The sequence below is a fragment of the Melanostigma gelatinosum genome (assembly GCF_949748355.1).
Source record: "Melanostigma gelatinosum genome assembly, chromosome: 2".
Taxonomy (NCBI): domain Eukaryota; kingdom Metazoa; phylum Chordata; class Actinopteri; order Perciformes; family Zoarcidae; genus Melanostigma; species Melanostigma gelatinosum.
In genome coordinates this window covers 20,036,390-20,056,369 of record NC_136635.1, presented here as the reverse complement: position 1 = coordinate 20,056,369, position 19,980 = coordinate 20,036,390, and the positions used below count along the sequence as shown (strand labels likewise).

The 19,980-nt window shown below is 42.7% G+C and overlaps 1 protein-coding gene across 1 annotated transcript in view; it reads right to left on the bottom strand.

Moving 5' to 3' along the window:
* nhsb (Nance-Horan syndrome b (congenital cataracts and dental anomalies)) overlaps positions 1 to 19,980 on the bottom strand; it is a gene marked incomplete at both ends in the record, with an annotated part of 43,714 nt that overhangs the window by 6,454 nt on the left and 17,280 nt on the right. The window contains 7 exons of the mRNA XM_079293060.1: positions 10 to 202; positions 440 to 502; positions 792 to 836; positions 957 to 1,001; positions 1,213 to 1,260; positions 1,570 to 1,706; positions 1,797 to 1,949. Coding sequence (XP_079149186.1) covers positions 10 to 202; positions 440 to 502; positions 792 to 836; positions 957 to 1,001; positions 1,213 to 1,260; positions 1,570 to 1,706; positions 1,797 to 1,949 — 684 coding nt within the window. The remainder of the gene's footprint in view (positions 1 to 9; positions 203 to 439; positions 503 to 791; positions 837 to 956; positions 1,002 to 1,212; positions 1,261 to 1,569; positions 1,707 to 1,796; positions 1,950 to 19,980) is intronic.

Here is a 19,980-nt window from a genome sequence, read left to right as displayed (position 1 = left end):
TTGTCTTACCTGTGACGTTGATGGGGATAATGCAGGAGGAGATGGAGTGAGAATCGCCAGTCGACTTCTGATTTGATGGTGGGAGGTTTTCCTTGGACCAGTTTGTCTGTTTGTCCTGGGTCGAGGGGGCAATGGGGGCTGAGGCCTTGGCTCTGTGGCCTCCCAAGACTTCGCCACATTCGCCTTCTCCTGTCGAGACACTCTGGAGGGAACAAACGGACGGCAGCCACATTATATACATGGTATAGGTGCTGATACAGTCCTACAGTTTTAATACATGTCAGTTACTTAGTTGGACAGACTAAAGGGAATTATTCATAATGCTGATGTGGAGCATGAAGTAGACGCTATTTATTTTCTCTAGCATCTGAAGATATGTTTTTGAATTGATTTGATTGGAGGGTAAACAGAGAGTTATAATAGCACAAATGCTTGATACCTTTCTATTCCATGGAATGAAGATGCAACCTTCAATAGGGTGAAGTGAGTAAAAGCACTGAAACTATTAGCACAAAATAAAGAAAAGACAAAAGAAAAACAAAAAACAGGCAACATGACATGAGTAATCCAAAAGATTAAATCATTTAAAATAAAGAGATTAAAAGAAAGTTAAAAGGTGAAGGATGAATGAGACAGACAATGTATATATTTTAAAAATGTTCCAGTTTCCTCTCTCCAACAGTCTTAAAAAATCCATTATGTTAAAATCTTGTTCACCTTGTCTTTCAATAACTACGAACTACTAAAAGTCTGTTACAGTTGATAGTTCGCCATTCAAGCATCATTCTTACCTTTCTTTGGATCGTCTTTGTATCTGCCTCTCTCCCTGGCCTCTCCTGTGGCAGCAGGAAAACACACACACACACACACACACACACATACAAACAATTATTACTGAGTGTGCAAGTAAATTCCTTCACCAATGAAATTACAGATGTGTCAGTGAATGTTCTTACTTTTCTCTGTATGGTCTGGATCTCTGTTTCTCTCACGGCTCTCTCCTTCAAGCAAGGAATGTAAAGTTAGCGCGATAAACAACCCCATAATAACAGAGATATCAAATGTAGTGCTGTTGAGCAATGTTACATGAAACCTCAGACACACAGCAGTGACTGTACACACAGCACCGGTGCATATAACACAAATCTTACAGCAGGCGTCTACGTGTTAGACATTAACAGACATGAACACACAGACAAATTTCAGTTTTACCTTTCTGGGCTGATAGTCTAACTCTCGCTCCCTCTCTGCTCTCTCTTGCTGCATGGCAACATCAGAATGAGATAGTATGTCAGTTTGTTGGAACATATATTCAATAAGAATCACAATAAGCACAAAAATACGAATAAGAAAACTGTGTTTCTTTGCTGTTCTACTTAATGTCTTCCTTTCCCATACCTTACTCAACATGTAGGTACAAGGGAAAACTGTCCAGTTGTTCAATGTTTGAGATTTTTGCAACTGTAGTGAGACTCGTCTCGTACACATAATCCTGAATTCATTGTCTCATTGGCATATTGTTTTATAAGAAATCTGGTTGGTTGATTGTGAGATATGTGCCATCCTTACCGCTCGCGCCAGGCGACTCCTCTGTTGCCGGCGGATGCTGTGTGGCGAGGGAAAGGTGGGCATAGGGGGAGCCACTGAGATAGAGATGGTCACCTTGCTTCTCTCCCGACTCGTGGAGCGGTGGTGCTGTTGTTCGTCTGTGAACCCCAAACACACGCACACATCAAAACGTGTAATCCGTTTCACTCAACAAAATGCAGCTGACCAAATCAGCCTCTCTCGCTCACCTCGGTGCAGGGCTCTGAGACTGAGCTGAGCGCTTCTGTGCAGCTCCTCCAGACATGGTGGTCGGGTACAAGGATGGAACACGTTGTGTTGCTGGTGCCATGGAGACTGATAGTGAAGCGACAGTTTTCTCTCTATATCCAGGTTTGAAACAGCTACGATGAGAGAGGAGAGAGAGACAGAGGATGTTCAAAGGAATCTCTATGATGACTCTGAGATAAAAAGAAAAAAAAAATCACAACTGGTCTGCACACGAACAAAGTTGGTTCTGTGTTCTGTTTTTAATGCAGTTTTTTTTTTTTTTTTTTACCTTTTGTGTGATTCCAGCCAATCAAAGCAACATAAGAACATATCTTTTAACCTCATAGACCCATGACCGTATGACCATCCAGCAGGCCAAGGAGCAAATAATGAGCTGAGGTCCCGAGCTGAAGCCCCCATTCTTCCTGCTCTCTTTGCTTCCTATACCAAGTCTGTTACCCTCAAGAACTCAACAAGTACGCAGCACACAGCAGACTACAATCGACAACAAAAATGTGTTACCATGTTGGTAATCCAACCTTGTTTACGTCTCAATCTCAACCCAATTCTTGAAATATTATTCTTGTAGTTCCAGAAAGAAAATACCCCAAATGGCATTGTTGTTTTAAGACATGGTTGTTAAAAAAGGACATTGTCATGTCTTTCATCATCATGTCTGTTCCACCGGCATCGGAAAGAAAACTGCAATAAACTGAGATCCAGCCAGGCTTTACAATTTACCACCTACAGCCAGAGAGGCCTCACACTAACACCAGACAACACAATACACTAAACAGAGAAAAATAAGGACAATGATGTTATAAGTTGATACACAAAAAGGTCTTCAGAAAGTCTGATGTAAGGCACATACCAATACTCTTTCTATATTGTACATTAAAACCTGACACTAGGCCGAAGGTACGCCAGCAGGTGGCAGCTAAACACGCCTCACCACTGCAACGCTGCATACACCAGCACACCACCGCACATTGCTCACAGTCCTCTATGTTTATTGCCACCCCACGATATATTTATCAGAAAACACGACAAACCCTACCATCACGAATGATGTACACCTGAGAATCTCTCACTCTCCTTAGAAAGATTAAAACGGTTGATTTACAGACGAGGAGAGTGAGAGAGAAGGACAGTGATTATCCATCTCTCTTATCTGCTCTCAGAGCCCCTTTAGCTTTTATTATGAAATCCATTTCCTCTTTTAACTCTGAATTCAAAATGCGACTGCGCCCTTGAAAGCCACACTGTACATCAGTAGCCAGGCAACCTTTCATTGCTCATCAAGGCTCGTATTTGCCTGCAATTAAATCAGCGAGCTCACATCAGCAGCATCTGGTCTATTTAAACTACAAGGTTAGAGAAGCACAGGAGACTAGCTTGTTCACACGAGATAAACAATTACACAGTGTTCTGCCCCAAAGACGGTCACATACACAGACAAAGTTATCACATCACACTTTGTGTTTTCAATGATCATGAAGACGATGTTTATATAATGCAACTAAAAGACTCCAAAGACTCCGCAGCTGCACAAACACATGTTTCAAATGAAATTGTTTGCATTGTAGTCGAGGAATAACAGTAACAGAAATTGAAAGGCAGATTGAAATATATTTGAGATGAGGCATTTGTCACTTTGGACATTTTTTTTGGTTTGCTGACTGTAAAGGTGAAATTCTGGGATGCTTAATGCAATTCCAGGAGATCCTTGTGTTAGTTGCATAGAGCTGATGCTCATTAAACTGACAGATCTGCAAGATCTGCAAAAAACCTGCCTCGATACCTGGTTGTGAGTGGTAGTTACCATGGATAGAGTTAAACAAAGAGGGCCAGAGAAGCAGAATATTGTAACCAAAGGTGTTTCTCTGCAGAAGTTGCTGACCTAGATGTTGTGACACAGTTGAATTAGTGGATTTGTTACTGTCGCTTTTCTGCCTGCCAGCCCACTTGTTCCCCTCATCTTTCTTCTCACCGTCCCTTCCTTCTTTCCCTCTCTTATACTCTAGCTCTCTTAAAAGTAAAGTTGTAGTGCTAAAACTGCATTACTCAGCTAAAAGTTCCCTCCTGCTTTGTTGTGTATGTCATCAAAAAAAGAAAAGATGTTCACAAGGAAGATTTTTTTTCACTTAAAGATCTATTCCAGACATGTTTGAGAAAACCTCTGCTTTGAATCATAATTTGTGTCAAATATGTTTTTCCCCACAATAATAAGGCCACCTTAATCTACTCCTGCTGCATCGAAAAAAATCCAGAATAAATGAAGATGCAAATGTTGTTAATATACTTCAAAGAAAAGTCCATTCTTATTATGTTTGCTGGGGGTCTCGTGTTTCCACATCGCACTTATTTAAGTCGCATACTGCAACACAGTTGGCTCCAAGATAGTTGTGAAGTTACAAAATCCCGCCTGCATGTAGCTGACTTCTATTCAGATTTAAGGTGAGGTGAGCGCGGTGAAATGTTCCCCCTTCAGCCCTTCATGTGAAAACAGCCTTCTAGTGGCAAACTCTGCACATACATCATCCTGCACGGTGAGGCTCAAACATCCACGTGTAGTGACATTGAGCAGAGAAGAATAAATCGCGAACAAAACATCAGCAAAGTACTGTGACATCAAGCTTCACAGTCCATTGCCGCAGCAACAACTTCGCTTAACAAACGTGTAAATAGAATCAGAGTTTCCCTCTTGACCACTTGGTCCAGTACCTCGACAAACGTCCCTCTGGCGACAACTCGCGGATCCCTAAAGAGACTCAGCAAAAGATGAACAACAACCTGGTGGAGAAGAGAATCCAACAGGAATGCAAACCAAAATCGAAATGTTTGCATTTGGCGTATTGTAGCGTTTCACCTCTCCTCCCTACCTGCATTGTCCCGCCTCCCTCTTGCTGTCCCGCACCTCTTCCTCCTCATGTGCGATCGATTGTAACGGAGCTTATGCTGGGAGTTACCCATCGCTATCATCCAGGACCAGACATGGCTGAGCACACGTACAAACTCCTCTAACGCACACTCTGTCTGCCATGCTCTCGTTCTGTCTTTTACCCATCATCCCTCTCACTGTATCCCTCCATCTCTGCTTCCCCTCATCCTGAAATCTGCAGGTGCAGTGTCAGCAGCTTGCAGTGTCATCATCAGGACTTGCATGCCAACAGCATCAAGAGACGGGAGGAGAGGAGGTACATTAAAAAATAAATAAAAATGCATGTGATGAAGAAACGCAATGCAAATCAGAGTAATGCAGCAATTCACAGGAGGCAAGCGCTCTAACCGAAGAAATGCTGGTCAAGGTCCGTGTGAACTTCGATGCAATTTGAATGAAAAAATGTTTGAGGAGAAAAGCCCGAATCAACACGCCTGCTTGGGAAAGCCTTTGCAAGAGAAAAGCATCAAACCAGGCCAGGCGCCCAAAACCGGCCCTAGTGCTGCTAACAGAAGCTCATTCTTAGCCTGATTGTCATTCACTAAGAGGGGCTGGTGCATGTGGTTTGGGCACCTGGTTAATGTCCCTCCCTCAGCGTTGCAGGAGCTCAATACATGACCAACTAGCAGGGGGAGTGGGAGTGCTTGGGGATGCCCCAAAGGGGCTTCGATATATAAAAGCATGTATAGGCTGCTCTGCTCGCTCTTGACTTGTTAGTAGAGGGACAGATGGATTCAACAACAGACGGATGGAAACTCCCCGCCTACAGCGATTGGACAGCATAGAGCTGATCTTATTTGCAACAAAGGGGCTTCATATGCACTGCAAAGTCAAGAGACGGCCCAAATGCATGTGGTGTGTCTGAGGATATCCATCTCAACTGGCAACTGTCAATGTCAACGCAAAGGTTTTAAAGTGTGCAATGTACAGTTGGTGAGTTATTGGCTATAATGTAAAAGTGTATTTTATGGCACCACTTCAGCCTCATCTGGCTAATGGGTCTAATTTTTTATTACCTGAGTAGTGAATGAGTTATTATCTGAGAGCCTTGGCTGATGTGGGCTTTTATGCTTTCTGAGATCCACAAACGTTTAGGGAAGAAGGAGACAGAGAACTTAAAATAAAGTAATGGCGTGAGGCTCAGTTGCTCAGCTCTGGCTCTTTTTGTTATGCACAGAGGATACACTGTAGTGTAAAACAGCACACTATGAAAAAAAAACACCACCACCACCAGGCACTGTCATCCATGACATTTGCAATGAGAACACAGACTCTCCACATGTCACTGCTTTAATATTGCTCTTTCTCTTTCTGGCACAGCTATATGATTTTGTGTCCCTCTCTCTCTCTCTCTCTCTCTCTCTCTTTCGCTCTCTCTCTCGCTCTCTCTCTCTCTTTCGCTCTCTCTCTCGCTCTCTCTCTCTCTCTCTCTCTCTCTCTCTCTCTCTCTCTCTCTCTCTCTCTCTCTCTCTCTCTCTCTCTCTGTCTCTCTCGCTCTCTCTGTCTCTCTCTCTCTCTCTCTCTCTCTCTCTCTCTGTCTCTCTCTCTCTCTCGCTCTCTCTCTCTCTCTTGCTCTCTCTCTCTCTCTCTCTCTCTCTCTCTCTCTCTCTCACTCTCTCTCTCTCTCTCTCTCTCGCTCTCTGTCTCTCTCACTCTCTCTCTCTCTCTGGTCCAGATGTGAGTGAATGTAAGTCATTAGCGGAGAATGTGTTAGGGTGTATCTGGGTCAGGCAGCACACTCCCTGTGGCAGTAGCTGCAGAATCTTGTCATAGTAGACAGCTGTTATATAAGAAACACTAGCTGGTCAGTTCTGCAGAGGAAACACTGTGCACTGTTAGTCAGCCTGCAAACGGCTCAGCACCTCCTCATCTCATCAACTGTAGTATTACATTGATGTCAGCATTTGGTTTCAGCCACAGTGGTCAAATTGTTTTCAACAACACTTTTTGGGAATACATAAACTCACCCCCCCCTGGCTGCGCACACATAGTGGAATACAACAACACACATAATCAAAGCTTAACATCTTTGATTTAACGCGCAGTTTCCCGCTTAACGAGACAATCTTATTTCATGTACAGTATGCTCTGTATCACCGTTGTTTTTCATTGAAGTTATATTTAAGATGCAGATAATCTACCAATAAAATGGCACAAAATACCGATAAAAGCCCATCCGAAAACTCCAAAATCCAAATCCTGTGACAAAAACAGGGAAATATTCTCTGTACATTTTTGTTTTGTTGTTACGGAAAAATTAGTTGGTTCAAAAATAAGATTGTTGCAGATCAATTTTCAGTCTGTTCTTTTCTGAACGTATTAATTTACTATTTCAGCTCTCTGCGTTTACACCGTGAAAGGAAATATTAAAACTATAAGTTGTACAACGAATCTCAAGACGTAATTAATGGCCTGACATCAAATGAAAATATTCCAGATAACTTGTCCAAAATTGTCTGTAATTCGGCCTGACATAGTTGATATCTTTGAAACCTTTGGGATTCGGGTGTACACTTTTCTTCACCTGATTTAACAGTGATTAATTAGCTAACATAGCATCTTAATGCAAATGTAGACTGTTGTGATTAGGTTTAGTCCGAATGATAATGTTTTTTCCTGACAGTTAGCTGATATAAATATATGTCAGGAATAATGTCAGGAACTTAACAGGTAATGACAGCTTTAAGGAACACACTGATGCTGCAGACTTCAGCTGGCAGTACCTTTGGATCGCTCAGGGACGCAGCCCAGACCGAGACAAGCCAACGCCATGGTCAGCAGCTGTCCACTCTCTCTCCTTCTTATCCTCTTCTTGGTCTTTCTGTGTCGCTCCTCCCTTTGTCCTGCAGACTCCTTGTCATATATCTCCGAATAACGCCACCTTATTTACCCCCGCAGACCTCTCTGAAACATTCCAGTGCAAGTCCATCATCCAGACTAGCAACATCTGCAGACACAGACAACACACACACACACACACCTGCTGCCCCTGCTCTCTCTCCTCCCTCCAGCGGACCCAACACACCACTGTAAAGAAATGCATCTTTGTCCGTGTGTCACATGTGGAACATTTCACTCGCAAGGAGCGATGCGCCCACGTTTAATCACAAACTCAAAACACTTCTCTGCCCCGTCTCTGTTGTGTCTCTGCGGGTCACCCCCGTCCGTCGGTGTCAGATGGTAGCATCCTGCCCGGGCATGGCCTGGGCCTGACTGTAATCTCTTTGTGATGGGTTCGGCCACAAAGTATTCATTTATTAATCCACCACATGCTGGGAAAATGTATCACGTGTCCAATCTTTCTATTGCTGCCACCATAGAGTGATGAACTAAGAGAGAGAGCGAGAGAGAGAGAGAGAGAGAGAGAGAGAGAGAGAGAGAGAGAGAGAGAGAGAGAGAGAGAGAGAGAGAGAGAGAGAGAGAGAGAGAACACTTGATTTAGTGTTGGTGTAAAAGCATTTATTCATACAGTGAAATAATAGATAAACGTTAAAACAATGAAATTGGACAAAAATCTGGAAGCAAATTATTCTCAATATCTTTCACTGTCCTCTAGGAAACGTTGTCTTCGTCAACATCCCCATGCGCTTGACACACACACGCACGCAGAGCAGAGCGAGTGTACGAGCACCCTGCCCGGTAATCTGCTGTAATCTGGAGCTCTGGCACTTTGCTGATTTTGGAGAAGAGCTGGCGGAGCAGGCAGTCTGCTCGAAGAGCTTTCAGCCTCCCGCCGGGGCCGGGAACGACAAAATACCCACCGTAAAATATCTGCACACACACGCACACACATGCGAATCCACCACGTGGTCTGCACGCGCTTCACCGCAGTGGTCAGCGTCAGCGCAAACGATGGAGTATTGAATGGAATATTAAATGTACGGCCGTTCCTTGTGGCTTTCCTCGGTTATTTGCTGCAGTTTCTCTAAACAGGACTGCCGGGAGGCCTTTGATCGGTTCTCGTCCCTGGGGTTGTTTGTCAGCCGCGGTATTGAGTGATGTATGAAACATCAGGGCCGGCTCACAGACCTTTCAGCTTCATATGAGCCGCATCGTAGCCTCTTGGATAATAGCCTGTCCTGCCTGGGGAGTTTTAGGCCAAAGCACTTAATCAGTATCATCTTAAATCACTCACAGCACAGTTTTACAAACTTGCTTTTATGTAGGAATATTGGTCAATTCTTTTTTAGAACTGTATAGAATACAATTCCCTTCCCTCTGTTTCTATCTTTAATTTTTTTTGTCTGTGTCCTCCTTTCACACATAATGAATAAATCATGCTACCCCCATTCCCCTTTCCCCAGCTGCACCATTGTTCAGCCGGCCTCCTCATTCTCTCTGTCCTGCTCCTCTGACCTGCACAACATTCATGTTGACTGTGTGCACATTTCTATAAGGGGTTGAGGCCTTTCTGTAACGGCTAGCAGGGGTGAGTCACAGTGTCTGACAATGAATCTAAAAGTCTTATTTACAGCACTCGCCACGTCACAGTTTGCCCGACGAGCCAGAGGAAATATCAACAACGTAACAGCAGGTTAAACATTAAAGGGATTATTTCCTGGCTCTACACACGCGGTTCACCCATTATTAACAGACTCCACTGATAGTGTTCCTGTGCTGCCTCTTAGTGGCACAGCATGAACACTACACCGATGCTTTTGTCAGTGCTGCCATATGTTGATATAGGGGTGTAACGGTTCACAGAATAACTGCATTTTCTTTATGTACAGACATATATTTTTGGAAATATGCTTGTTTGCCGTCTTTTTGAAGATTAGACGGCGTAAATTAACATCAGTTATTACCAATTTTTTGTAACATCAAGTAACGAGTTTAACAATTTTACGAAACAAGCCCTAAAGTCAACTCGACTTTTGATTGCAGAATAGAACAGCTGCCTCCTGGGTGAACGTCCTGTGTTTGTTTGACTCCACAATCCCCACCAGCCCTTAGGTCACTTTCTTGCTTGTTTTACTCATTATTATAATGATACTGTGTAACTTTCAACAACTGTTGCTCGATAGACTACGTCACTTTGCTCTGGCGTTAACATTCAACGCATATGTTTTACCTGGCGACTGCAGCTGTCTGTCCGCAGGCCGACTGCACCTGGTTAACAAACATCCAGCACATAAGTAACCCCACAACTGGTTATTTTTACACTTTGCTTTTTGTATAAAAGTGTTAACAGAAAATGATACAATAAGTGACATTATCATTGTGTTGTAAACAAGATATACAATTTAATAGTGAGCTTTAAAGGCATTCAACATTAAACTGGACAGAGCCATGTGACTGCTGGCTGCAGCTTCATATTTACCAGACAGATCTTAGATCGGTATAAATCTTCTCTCTGCAAGATGGTGTATAAGCCCAAAATGTCAAATGAATCTTTTAGCACACACACGAGAGAGTGTTGTTGAAAGCCAATATGTGTATTTACCAATAAGTGGAAGTAGCAATAATGAAATTACGAAGGAATGAAATAAATGCCATGATCTGTTACCCAGCAGGTATATATTCTGTTAACTTTAGTCTTTATCCTCAGTAAATAATTGTGTTTTTTTTCCTGTTGGCTCGGTTGCACACGTAGTGAGGTTTAACTGAATATACGCAGAGACAATTTGACAAAAGGCAAAATATTTTGGAGCTGTTTGGAAGAGAGGAGTTTAAAACCGACATATTTTGCACTCAATGTGAGGCACAAAAACATCAGAACAGTGGAGAAAAGCAGCAGCAGGAGATCAATGTTTTATCATCTCATGTTGTAGGGCCTCCTCTCCTTGCTCAAACCTTTTGTGAGGCTTCTGGATTTCCCCAATCCTCATCAATATTGCAGCGTTGTTCCTAAAGAGGCAGTAATGAGGGAAGGAAATATGGAGGGAATAATAGAGTAGCGCATACTACAGGAAACATGTTGGTATTCTGTTCTGATTGGTCGATTGTAATTCCTCTGTCTTTTGTCTGTTTAGATACTCGCAGACATGCATTTTCACACATACACACACATACACACACTGTGTTCAAAATGCCATACTAACGTACTGCATACCACATACTCAGTCTGTGAGTTGGGCTTTTTGGGAGTTCATTATTAATTACAATAATTATCTATTAATAAATCATATAATTATAATAACATTGCCATTTTTGCTTTTTGTTTTATCGGTCCGAGCTACTGTTGAATGAAATGTGTGTCACAAATCTGAAACAACATTGCCTCTTCCAACCAATTTTATATTTTCCAGTATTATTTTAAGTCAAATTAAGATTATTAAACATTCTAGAGATATTTGTTCGACAGTATATTATGTGAGCTCTCGCGTTTTTCCTCTTGACGTCACTTGCCATCATTCCTCATTTTTTTATCCAACGGTTAATCATTAAAACCGGAGTATAAGCGCTTATACGTCTCATACTCATACGCAATTCACATCAAAAACACATAAATTCCCTCAATACGCCGAACACAACCACAGTAGTTTATTTTGAGTCTCGGGCTGATAACAGTCAACCTATCGGGCATCGGGATCGGAAACGGGCGTCGTTTTATCCCCTGTAGTTGACGAAGTAATGACGCAGCATCTGGGACGCCTCTTGACGTCTCGACAAAGGCAAGGCCTGTCTGACACAGTGACCATTTTAACAGACATAAATATTCTGTATTGTTGTTTTTGGTCTTTGCTTTCAATAAGAAAAACACATTATAATGCCAGTGTTATAGCCCGCAAACAACGAAGCTCTCAACATAAAGCAGTCTGTAACACTTCAGTTTACAGCACTAGGAGGCGTCTTGTTTTCATCTCATCACATAACATCTGATATCATCTCTATAGACCAGCGGCAGAAGGGCGGGAATAAACTCCACCATCATGCCAACGATGATAATGGTAGTGTGTGTGTGTGTGTGTGTCTGCGTGTTTGTGAATGCTTCAACCATGTTGGTGGAATGGCACGAGACAAGCCATCGCCCATGTTATTTTTAACTGCGTGTCTCCATGGTAACCGGCGCATATGCAGGGATGGGGAGATCTCCTGCTGTGCGTGTGTTGAGGAAGACTCCTACCACTGGTCATCGTGTGAATGTGTGTGTGAGTGGTCAGGTACATGCAAATCTTTGTGTGCGTGTTCGTGTATTGATTATTAATCCAATCTTTCAAATTAAAAGTTGTTACACTCGTACGTGGCGGTTGTGTGTGTAGACATGTCACATCTCAGAGCCTGAGAGAGAGAGTTTTAAATATATATAGCGAGAGAGACAGAGAAAGACAGAAAAGGGAAGGGAGGGGAAAGGGCTTCTGAGGCAACTTGAGGAAACACCAGCACACTGTACCTGACGACAGGAGGCGGTCTGCTGCTACCTCAACCTCAAATATCCCAAGCTGGGCTGCAAGTTCACTAAAAACACATCACCGACCAAATGTCACCTGCCTTGTCTCCTAGAAGCAGGGGCTGTGGGACTTAGCTATCATTTTACAAACTAATCTTACTTTCCTTAAAATATCACACCGTTTCACCGAACCCACCGTTTAAGAACTTCTAGCCGTGGTGACACAATAATGTAATTTGTAGCGACTGGTAGATAATTCTTACTCCGGGAATGAAAATAAAAAAGTTATTTTGGTCTTTCATGCCCGGCATCATCAATACCGACTCTTCATTATTTATAATCAATAGATCAGTGAGTCTACAGTGACTAAGACGTATGCTCTGTTGTCAGGTTGTGGGGGAGGTTTATGTTGGGTGAGGACATTCTTCTATAGCTTTAGAAACCATCCAACAGTTATCAACTGAGGGAACGAAGTCGTTTCTATGGAAACAACTTAAAGATTAAAGCTGTGAAGAGCGAGAGCCCCGCCAGAGTGATTCCCATAATGCCTTGTGCCAGGGGATCTCAGGGAGAGAGATAGAGAAAAGAGAGACCGACAGAGTGGGATACAGAGGCAGAAGAAGGAGAGAGTGTGTGTGTGTGTGTGTGTGTGTGTGTGTGTGTGTGTGTGTGTGTGTGTGTGTGTGTGTGTGTCAGCTCTAAAGGTGCCGTGCTACAGATCCCCACTATATTCTGACAGCTCACTTGACCAAAGACACCAAACTCAGCATAGGCACAAATGCTCAAATATAGGACTATGTGCGCACGCACACGCACACACACACACACACACACACACACACACACACACACACACACACACACACACACACACACACACACACACACACATACACACACAGACCCACAAACCCCCTGGACACTTATCCCTAAACACGACATTCCTACCGCAGCATTTAGTCGAACTAAAAGTCTAACCCTAACTTGAGTCAAGACTTAGTCCACAGCCATGAATGCTAAAATGCTCACAATGACAATACTAACATGCTGCTGATGAGCAGGAACAATGTTCAGCACGTATCGTGCTAGCATGCTTATATTAGCTAATCAGCACCAGAGACAGTTCAGAAAGAAGATGGGCCCACTGAGAGTCTGTTTCCTGTATCGGTGTCACCTGGGTTTAGCCACTGCCTTGCCCTTTTAGGAGACTGGTGGCATTAACTCCAATGGGAGAAATAAATTCGAACACAGTTTATGATCAATTATTTCAGTCAAAGTAAATATTGGACCCATTTTCCACGAGCCAAATAGTTCTGACTCTAAAATGGCTATTTTTTTAACACACAAATTAGGAGAAAATGAACTTTATTCGAGGCCATTCTCGGTCTCAGCAACACACGTTCTCGAGCAACTATTCAGAAACGGCCTAGCTTACTAATTTTCATCATGCTTAATATGGTTGTTAGCCATGCATATATCTAATGCTAGCAAAATAAAATACAAATACATTATCCCCGTATAACCCAGTCTGCTTTCATTCATCCACATGCCGTTCACAATGGAGGGATGTGAACTCGCCATGACCACGCCCACTTCAGAGACAGGAAGTGTTTAAAACATCGGTGGAGCTGGTAATGCCTCATCTTTGTTGTAGAGCATCAAGTATTTAGCCATAAAACAAAGTATTTGAGGGATTAAAAAATATATCTGATGACGGAGCACTAGATAAAAAAAAGTGAAGTTAATACAGTTCACCCTGAGAGGGATAAGAATGTGCGTACCAAATGTCATGGCATCCCGTACAACAAAGACATTTCACCCAAAAGCACAAATGTGAACTTCAGGGTAGCACAAGTGATTACAGCACAATCCATCCATCCATCCACTCGTTGAGATATTTCAGTCAGGACCAAAGTGGTGGCCCAACCCACCGACCTACAGGCTGGCATTGGCATCCTGAGAGCCGTGCCTCTTGCATGGCTAAAAACAAGTCTTCACCAGCTTTTTCTCCACAAACTGATGGTGACAAAACATTCTGTACGAGGCCGTGTTAAACATATTGTCCCCAACATGTGAGTAACAAAAGATCACTCACACACCTTCATAAGTGTGACTAATTGGATCCTGTACCTCACTCTCACACTCTTCGTCTCTTTTCTCTCTCCATCCAATCATTTATTTGCATCTTTTCTTCTTTTAGATTTAATGTATGTGCCTCCTCCCCATGTCCTCCTCCTTACTCTTACTCTTACTCTCTCTCTCTCTCTCTCTCTCCCCTCCCCCTCCCCCTGGGTGATGCCAGTGCTGTTGTCAGGCTGGAACTGAAAGCAGCCAATCGCGTGGCTCTGTGCTGAGGAGCTCTGGGGTGATGTTAGGCAGTTTCATGCTCATACGATGAGCTTTGCCAAATGTAGGTCATGCTTCTCCTCTCTATCTCTCTCTCTCTCTCTCTCTCTCTCTCTCTCTCTCTCTCTCTCTCTCACACACTTTTACAGACACACGTGCAAATAAACCTCTTCACCCCTTCACAGAAAACAGATAAGGAAGTGTGTGTTTTTTTGTCGCATAGGCGCACACACACACATAGCTGCAGACACACAAAGGTGTGTTCATACAAACACACAGAATTCATCCCTCCACACACACCGGGTCTCACACAGGGCGGGGTGACACCGCTCGGTGGTAACACCGTCAACTGTTTGGTAACAACTGGTGAATCTGTTCCCCGCAGGACTGACGGCTCATAAGACGTTGCGATTCTTCCTCTACAGCCAATATTTCCACTGATGATAAAAAATTGATAACAGAATAAAATCACAGTATGAAACAAAAAAAACCCCAAAATTAGTCCTGTCTTCTCCTGAACTCTCGTCGAACTGCTTCTGTCTGTGCTGCAGTATAACACAAGCAGGATTTAGATGTGAACAGCAGCCATATGGAGCCAACAGATTATGTACAGACGGCACATCAGAGACTTGAACCGAGCAGTCTGACTGGATTTGGAAAATAATGATATGAATGTATGCTTTATTAGAGAAATGTACGTGTTTAGTACAGGCATGAATGAGTCTAAATATCGATACGGCGCCCTCCTATGCCATGTTACACCCTCTTTCTTCCTGTGTTTCCATCTGTCCTTCACATCCTCTCGATGTGTTTAATGTCGTAAACGGTTACTACAAATAATATACAATCTAAAGCTGGCAGTTGGGATTACACATTGCACTGTGTTGTTGCAGTACCAATTCAAATGACCAAATACAAATAATACCAAATAAATGATTTACGTTGATAAATTTATCAAAAAGGTTCATAAAGTTCAACATTTATCCCAGTTTTTGAACTTTCTGGTTTGCCGTCTGCTAGCTTTATTGGTGTTATTTTTTATTTATTTATTTATTTATTTATTTATTTATTTAGTTACTTTATTGTTATCCTCTTGGCTGCGTGCTTACGATCTGGCACCTGGACGCGACGGTTTTATGACTGAAGCCAGTCAGAAGAAGATCCAAAATGTATTTTTCGTCAAAACAATCTTTGGTCTTTTTAAATGAAGAAATACTCTCCAGTTCTGCGATATAACTGATGCTATTGCAGCAACTACACTGACCTCTTTAAGGAGCTGCCATCGTTTTAAACAAACAGTCGCCTCTCCGTGTTGTCTCGCACACACCTAATCGTAGCGGCCAGCAGCTCCTTACAGGATTCGGATCGGTCCGGTCACAGGTTTACCGAACACGAACACAATACTCGAAAGTGACATATAACATGTGTGATACTATGATTCTGGCAGAAATATGGCAGCTATGACTGACATATCACACAATTAGATTGATAGAACCGATGAATCAAAGAGTAAGAAGCAATTTCCTGTTGTAGCTGGTCGAGATGGAGCTAAGTTTTACCTCCAGTGATTTCCAACCCAGGGTTGGAAATCACCTTCTAAGGGTCGCATGTTACATCTGACGGGTTGTGAGATAGAGATCTAAGCAATGTAATGTAATTCAGAGCAATGAGCAATGTGTAATTCAGAGCATTGATATGTTGATATGATATATTTTTTGGACTTTTCTGTACTCTTTCCTTTTTTTGTGAAAGAATGGATAATTTAACCTCTTTGGGCCTTGAATAGATATTTAATTGAAACCATCTAAGAAGTTTCGAGGGGACATTTTTGGTGGAACTGCTAACAACTCTTAGACATGTGAAATGTGACGAGGAGCCCAAACTAGACACCGACTTTGTGTAAGGGGTCACAAATCAAAAAGACTGGGATCCCCCAATCTTCAACAATATGTTTTATTTCATAAGTAACGAGTAACTATAGCAATCAAATAAATATAGTGAAGTAGAAGTATGAAGTTGCATAAAATAGTCCAAGCAAATGTAAGTACCTCAAATTTCTATTGAAGTAAAATACTTGATTAAATGTACCTGGTCACATCTAAAATATCATCACAACATTAATGCAAATTGAGTCGCACTTCAACCAATTTGTCCACGCTGATGTCTTCACAGTATATTTATTTTTCGGACAATGTGTGTATTGCCATTTAACTCTCCTTCATGGCTTACGTGGGGAACCTTTCCTCTTAAATTGCTTTCTTGTAGGATATGAATTAGCATTACACCATGAGCTGCTGACAAATACGCAGCCTCCCATGACACACACACACACACACACACACACACACACACACACACACACACACACACACACACATACAAAGCTCCTCCTCAGAGAGAGAATCATTTCTACTTCCCTGGGTTGCCACTGCTAGGTTGACCTATTTTTGTCCAGACCTCTCTCTCTTTCTGTCTCCCTCTCTCGCTCACTCGCTCCAGCCCAATAATTCACCCTGCTTAATAATTCACTACAGCTTCATAAGCCTCTACTCAACTAAATGACAGGCTCAGGCAAACAACAACAGTTTTTACAGATGCATTTTGCAAAGCCACATCAAAAGAATAATGCGCACATATAATATAGGTGTACTGTATGCAAGTTATATACTGCATATATATATATATATATATATATATATATATATATATATATATATATATATATATATATATATATATATATATATATATATATATATATATATGGTATACAAGAGGAAGGGTCCAAGGATGTGAGATACTTGTACATTTAAGAAGTTGGCAGGTCATTTATAATCCCCACATGACATCCATCACTTTTTCGAGCGAGATACGAACGCAGAAAGAAACGGAGACAATGGTGGTGGTGTTATTGTAAAACTGCAGATTATTTGCCAGTCTATGCACAGACTCACTCTGCCTGATGTGATTGGATGGCCGGATTGGGCAGGAACCAATAAGGGCACCAGGAGGAAGAGAGCAGGCACAGAGTACTCTCGCTGATGCTGGGCACACCCTGTAGCCCTCTCTGTGTGTGTGTGTGTGTGTGTGTGTGTGTGTGTGTGTGTGTACCAGTGCCTATAAAATGAATCTGCATGCTGTTTTTGATCATTTTTATATTTTGTGCACATGTTTGAAAGACAAGACATTTCCTTTTCAACAGAACATTCCAGCCTCCTGTATTTTACATCTACCCGGCCCCTTTTTAAATCTCCCAGGAGCCGATGCAGAACAAAGACAACAACCGTAATATATGCTGTACCCATATTGTCATTGCATTATAAATAACACTCGTACCTCTGCAGTTTGTTTTTGCATAAGCCCTTGTGTGACCTGTGTGAATCTTTAAATGTGACGCTGTTATTTCTGAATTTCCTACTTGGTCTATTTGTAAGAGTTGCGAGCTGCAGCAGACGATTCAGGCTATGAGGGCTTTTGTGGGTATAGAGGAGCGAGGTTGGCCAAATGATCGAGTCTGAAAGGAATAATTCAATATTTCTGGGCATTTTTCTTTCTTGCTTAGAGTCAGATAAAAAGACTGGTACCACTCTCATATCTGTCTTTTGAATGTGAAGCTGGAGCCGGCAGCCAGTGAGCTTAGCTTAGCATAAAGACTGGAAACGGGGCAAAAGCTAGCCTGTCTTTGTCAAAAGTTACAAACTCTGCCAACAAGCTCACTGATTGACACTCATTATCTTGAATTTGAATTGTTTTAGTTAGTTCAAAGATTAGTCACTGACTATGTATTTTGTTCACTTTTTTCTAAGCTAAGCAATTGCATCGCCGTTCAAATTAACTTCAGTGTGTACAACAGTAAGTAAACGCATCACTGCTCATACCGCTGCGGCTGTCTTCAGTTCAGTCGTACGTTCAGGCCAGGGGCGGACTGGCCATCGGGGATACCGGGGGAATCCCCGGTAGGCCGACGGGGTTTGGGCCGGTTTCTGACATCGCCGGCCCCGACTATATTATATGCTTCACAGAACACGTTCAATTTACTCGAATACCGAAAGTCAACAATCAGTGAAAACTGTATCAACAGTATAAACTGAAATTATACTACTCCTCGCGATCCGAGGACGCCATAGCACGGCTGGACACTACGGTGCTTTTAAAAGCTTTTCTCCACCGCCGTGCGGTCGTGCCGGGCGACGGTTGGGGCGGGGCCGGCGGAGGTGCGAATGGCCGCCGTAGACCGGCGAAATACAGGGGCGGCTCGACTGTCACGGCGTCCATGAATCGAGAAGGACTTCTTACTGGAACTGAAACGATGTACTGGGATTAAATTCTTTGTCAACTAAGAATTTGGTAAGTGACAAACTGCCATTTGTTTTTTTTACATCTGCAGTAACGTTTTTATGAATAATATTTGATGGCTCGTGCTCTTGTGTGGTGGAATGCGTGGATCCGCTGCAGGTCTGCTGGATTGATGTGCTTTGTTGTCATATGAATATATGTGACTGGTTCTTATGACTTTGTGGCTGTCATTGTGTTAATTACGTTGATTTGACTATGCGAGTTACAAAGCGAGCTCAAACGTCTGGCACGACAGTGGGATAGGCTGAAGGCATCAGTATTTGAGGAGTACACAACCAAGACAACAGAACCCGGGCCGGAGGATGCTGAAGATGAGGCTGAAGATGAGGCAGAGATGGTTTACAAAAAGTGCTCATCTTGCAAGGACTGTCCAATCTGTTGCTACCGAGTTCTGAAGCAGTACAACCTCCTGACAGATGCATACCACATCATAGGTCTTGCATACAGGTTCCTGATTATCCTCTCTGTCACACAGGTAGCATGCGAGCGAAGCTTTTCGATGCTGAAATATATCAAAAACAGGCTCAGGAGCTCGCTCTCTCAACAGCACCTGGAGGCTTTTATGTTGATGGCTACTCAGACAGATGTTTTGCAGATGCTGGACAGTGAGAAAATCATAGACGGTGTTGCAGAAAAGAGTGAGCTGCTGCAAAAACCGTGCATTGAGTGGGCAGCGCGCCGTGTATTGAGTGGGTCGGTCTGACAGTAACTCCCGGGCCACTTTTTCCCCCCAGTCCGCCCCTGGTTCAGGCTATGTTGCTGGTTCAAGCGTTCAGGTCAAAACTAGGCCCGTGAATTCACTGTTTATACCTTTGATAACGCAGTAAGTATGTGTGACAGCTTTAACACAGGTTTTTGCAGGCTTTTAACAAGGAAGTAACATTCTGTGTATCACCAGTCCGCAGTGAGTTGAGCTCCTCTGCTGAAAGATGATTCGGTTTGAAGAATTAAAGGTTAAAGGTTTGTTGTGTTATTAAACAAACAAGATATAACGTGTTTAATAGTGAGCTTTAAAGGTTCTGGTGGTGGATTGTTTAACATTTAGAGAGAGCTGATTCCCCCCTGTTTCTAGCCTTTATGCTAAGCTAAGCTTATCTGCTGGCTGCAGCTTCATATTTATCGTAGCGACACAAGGGTGATATTGGTCTCCTCATCTAACTTTCTGCAAATAAAAGCGAATAAGTGTGTTTCC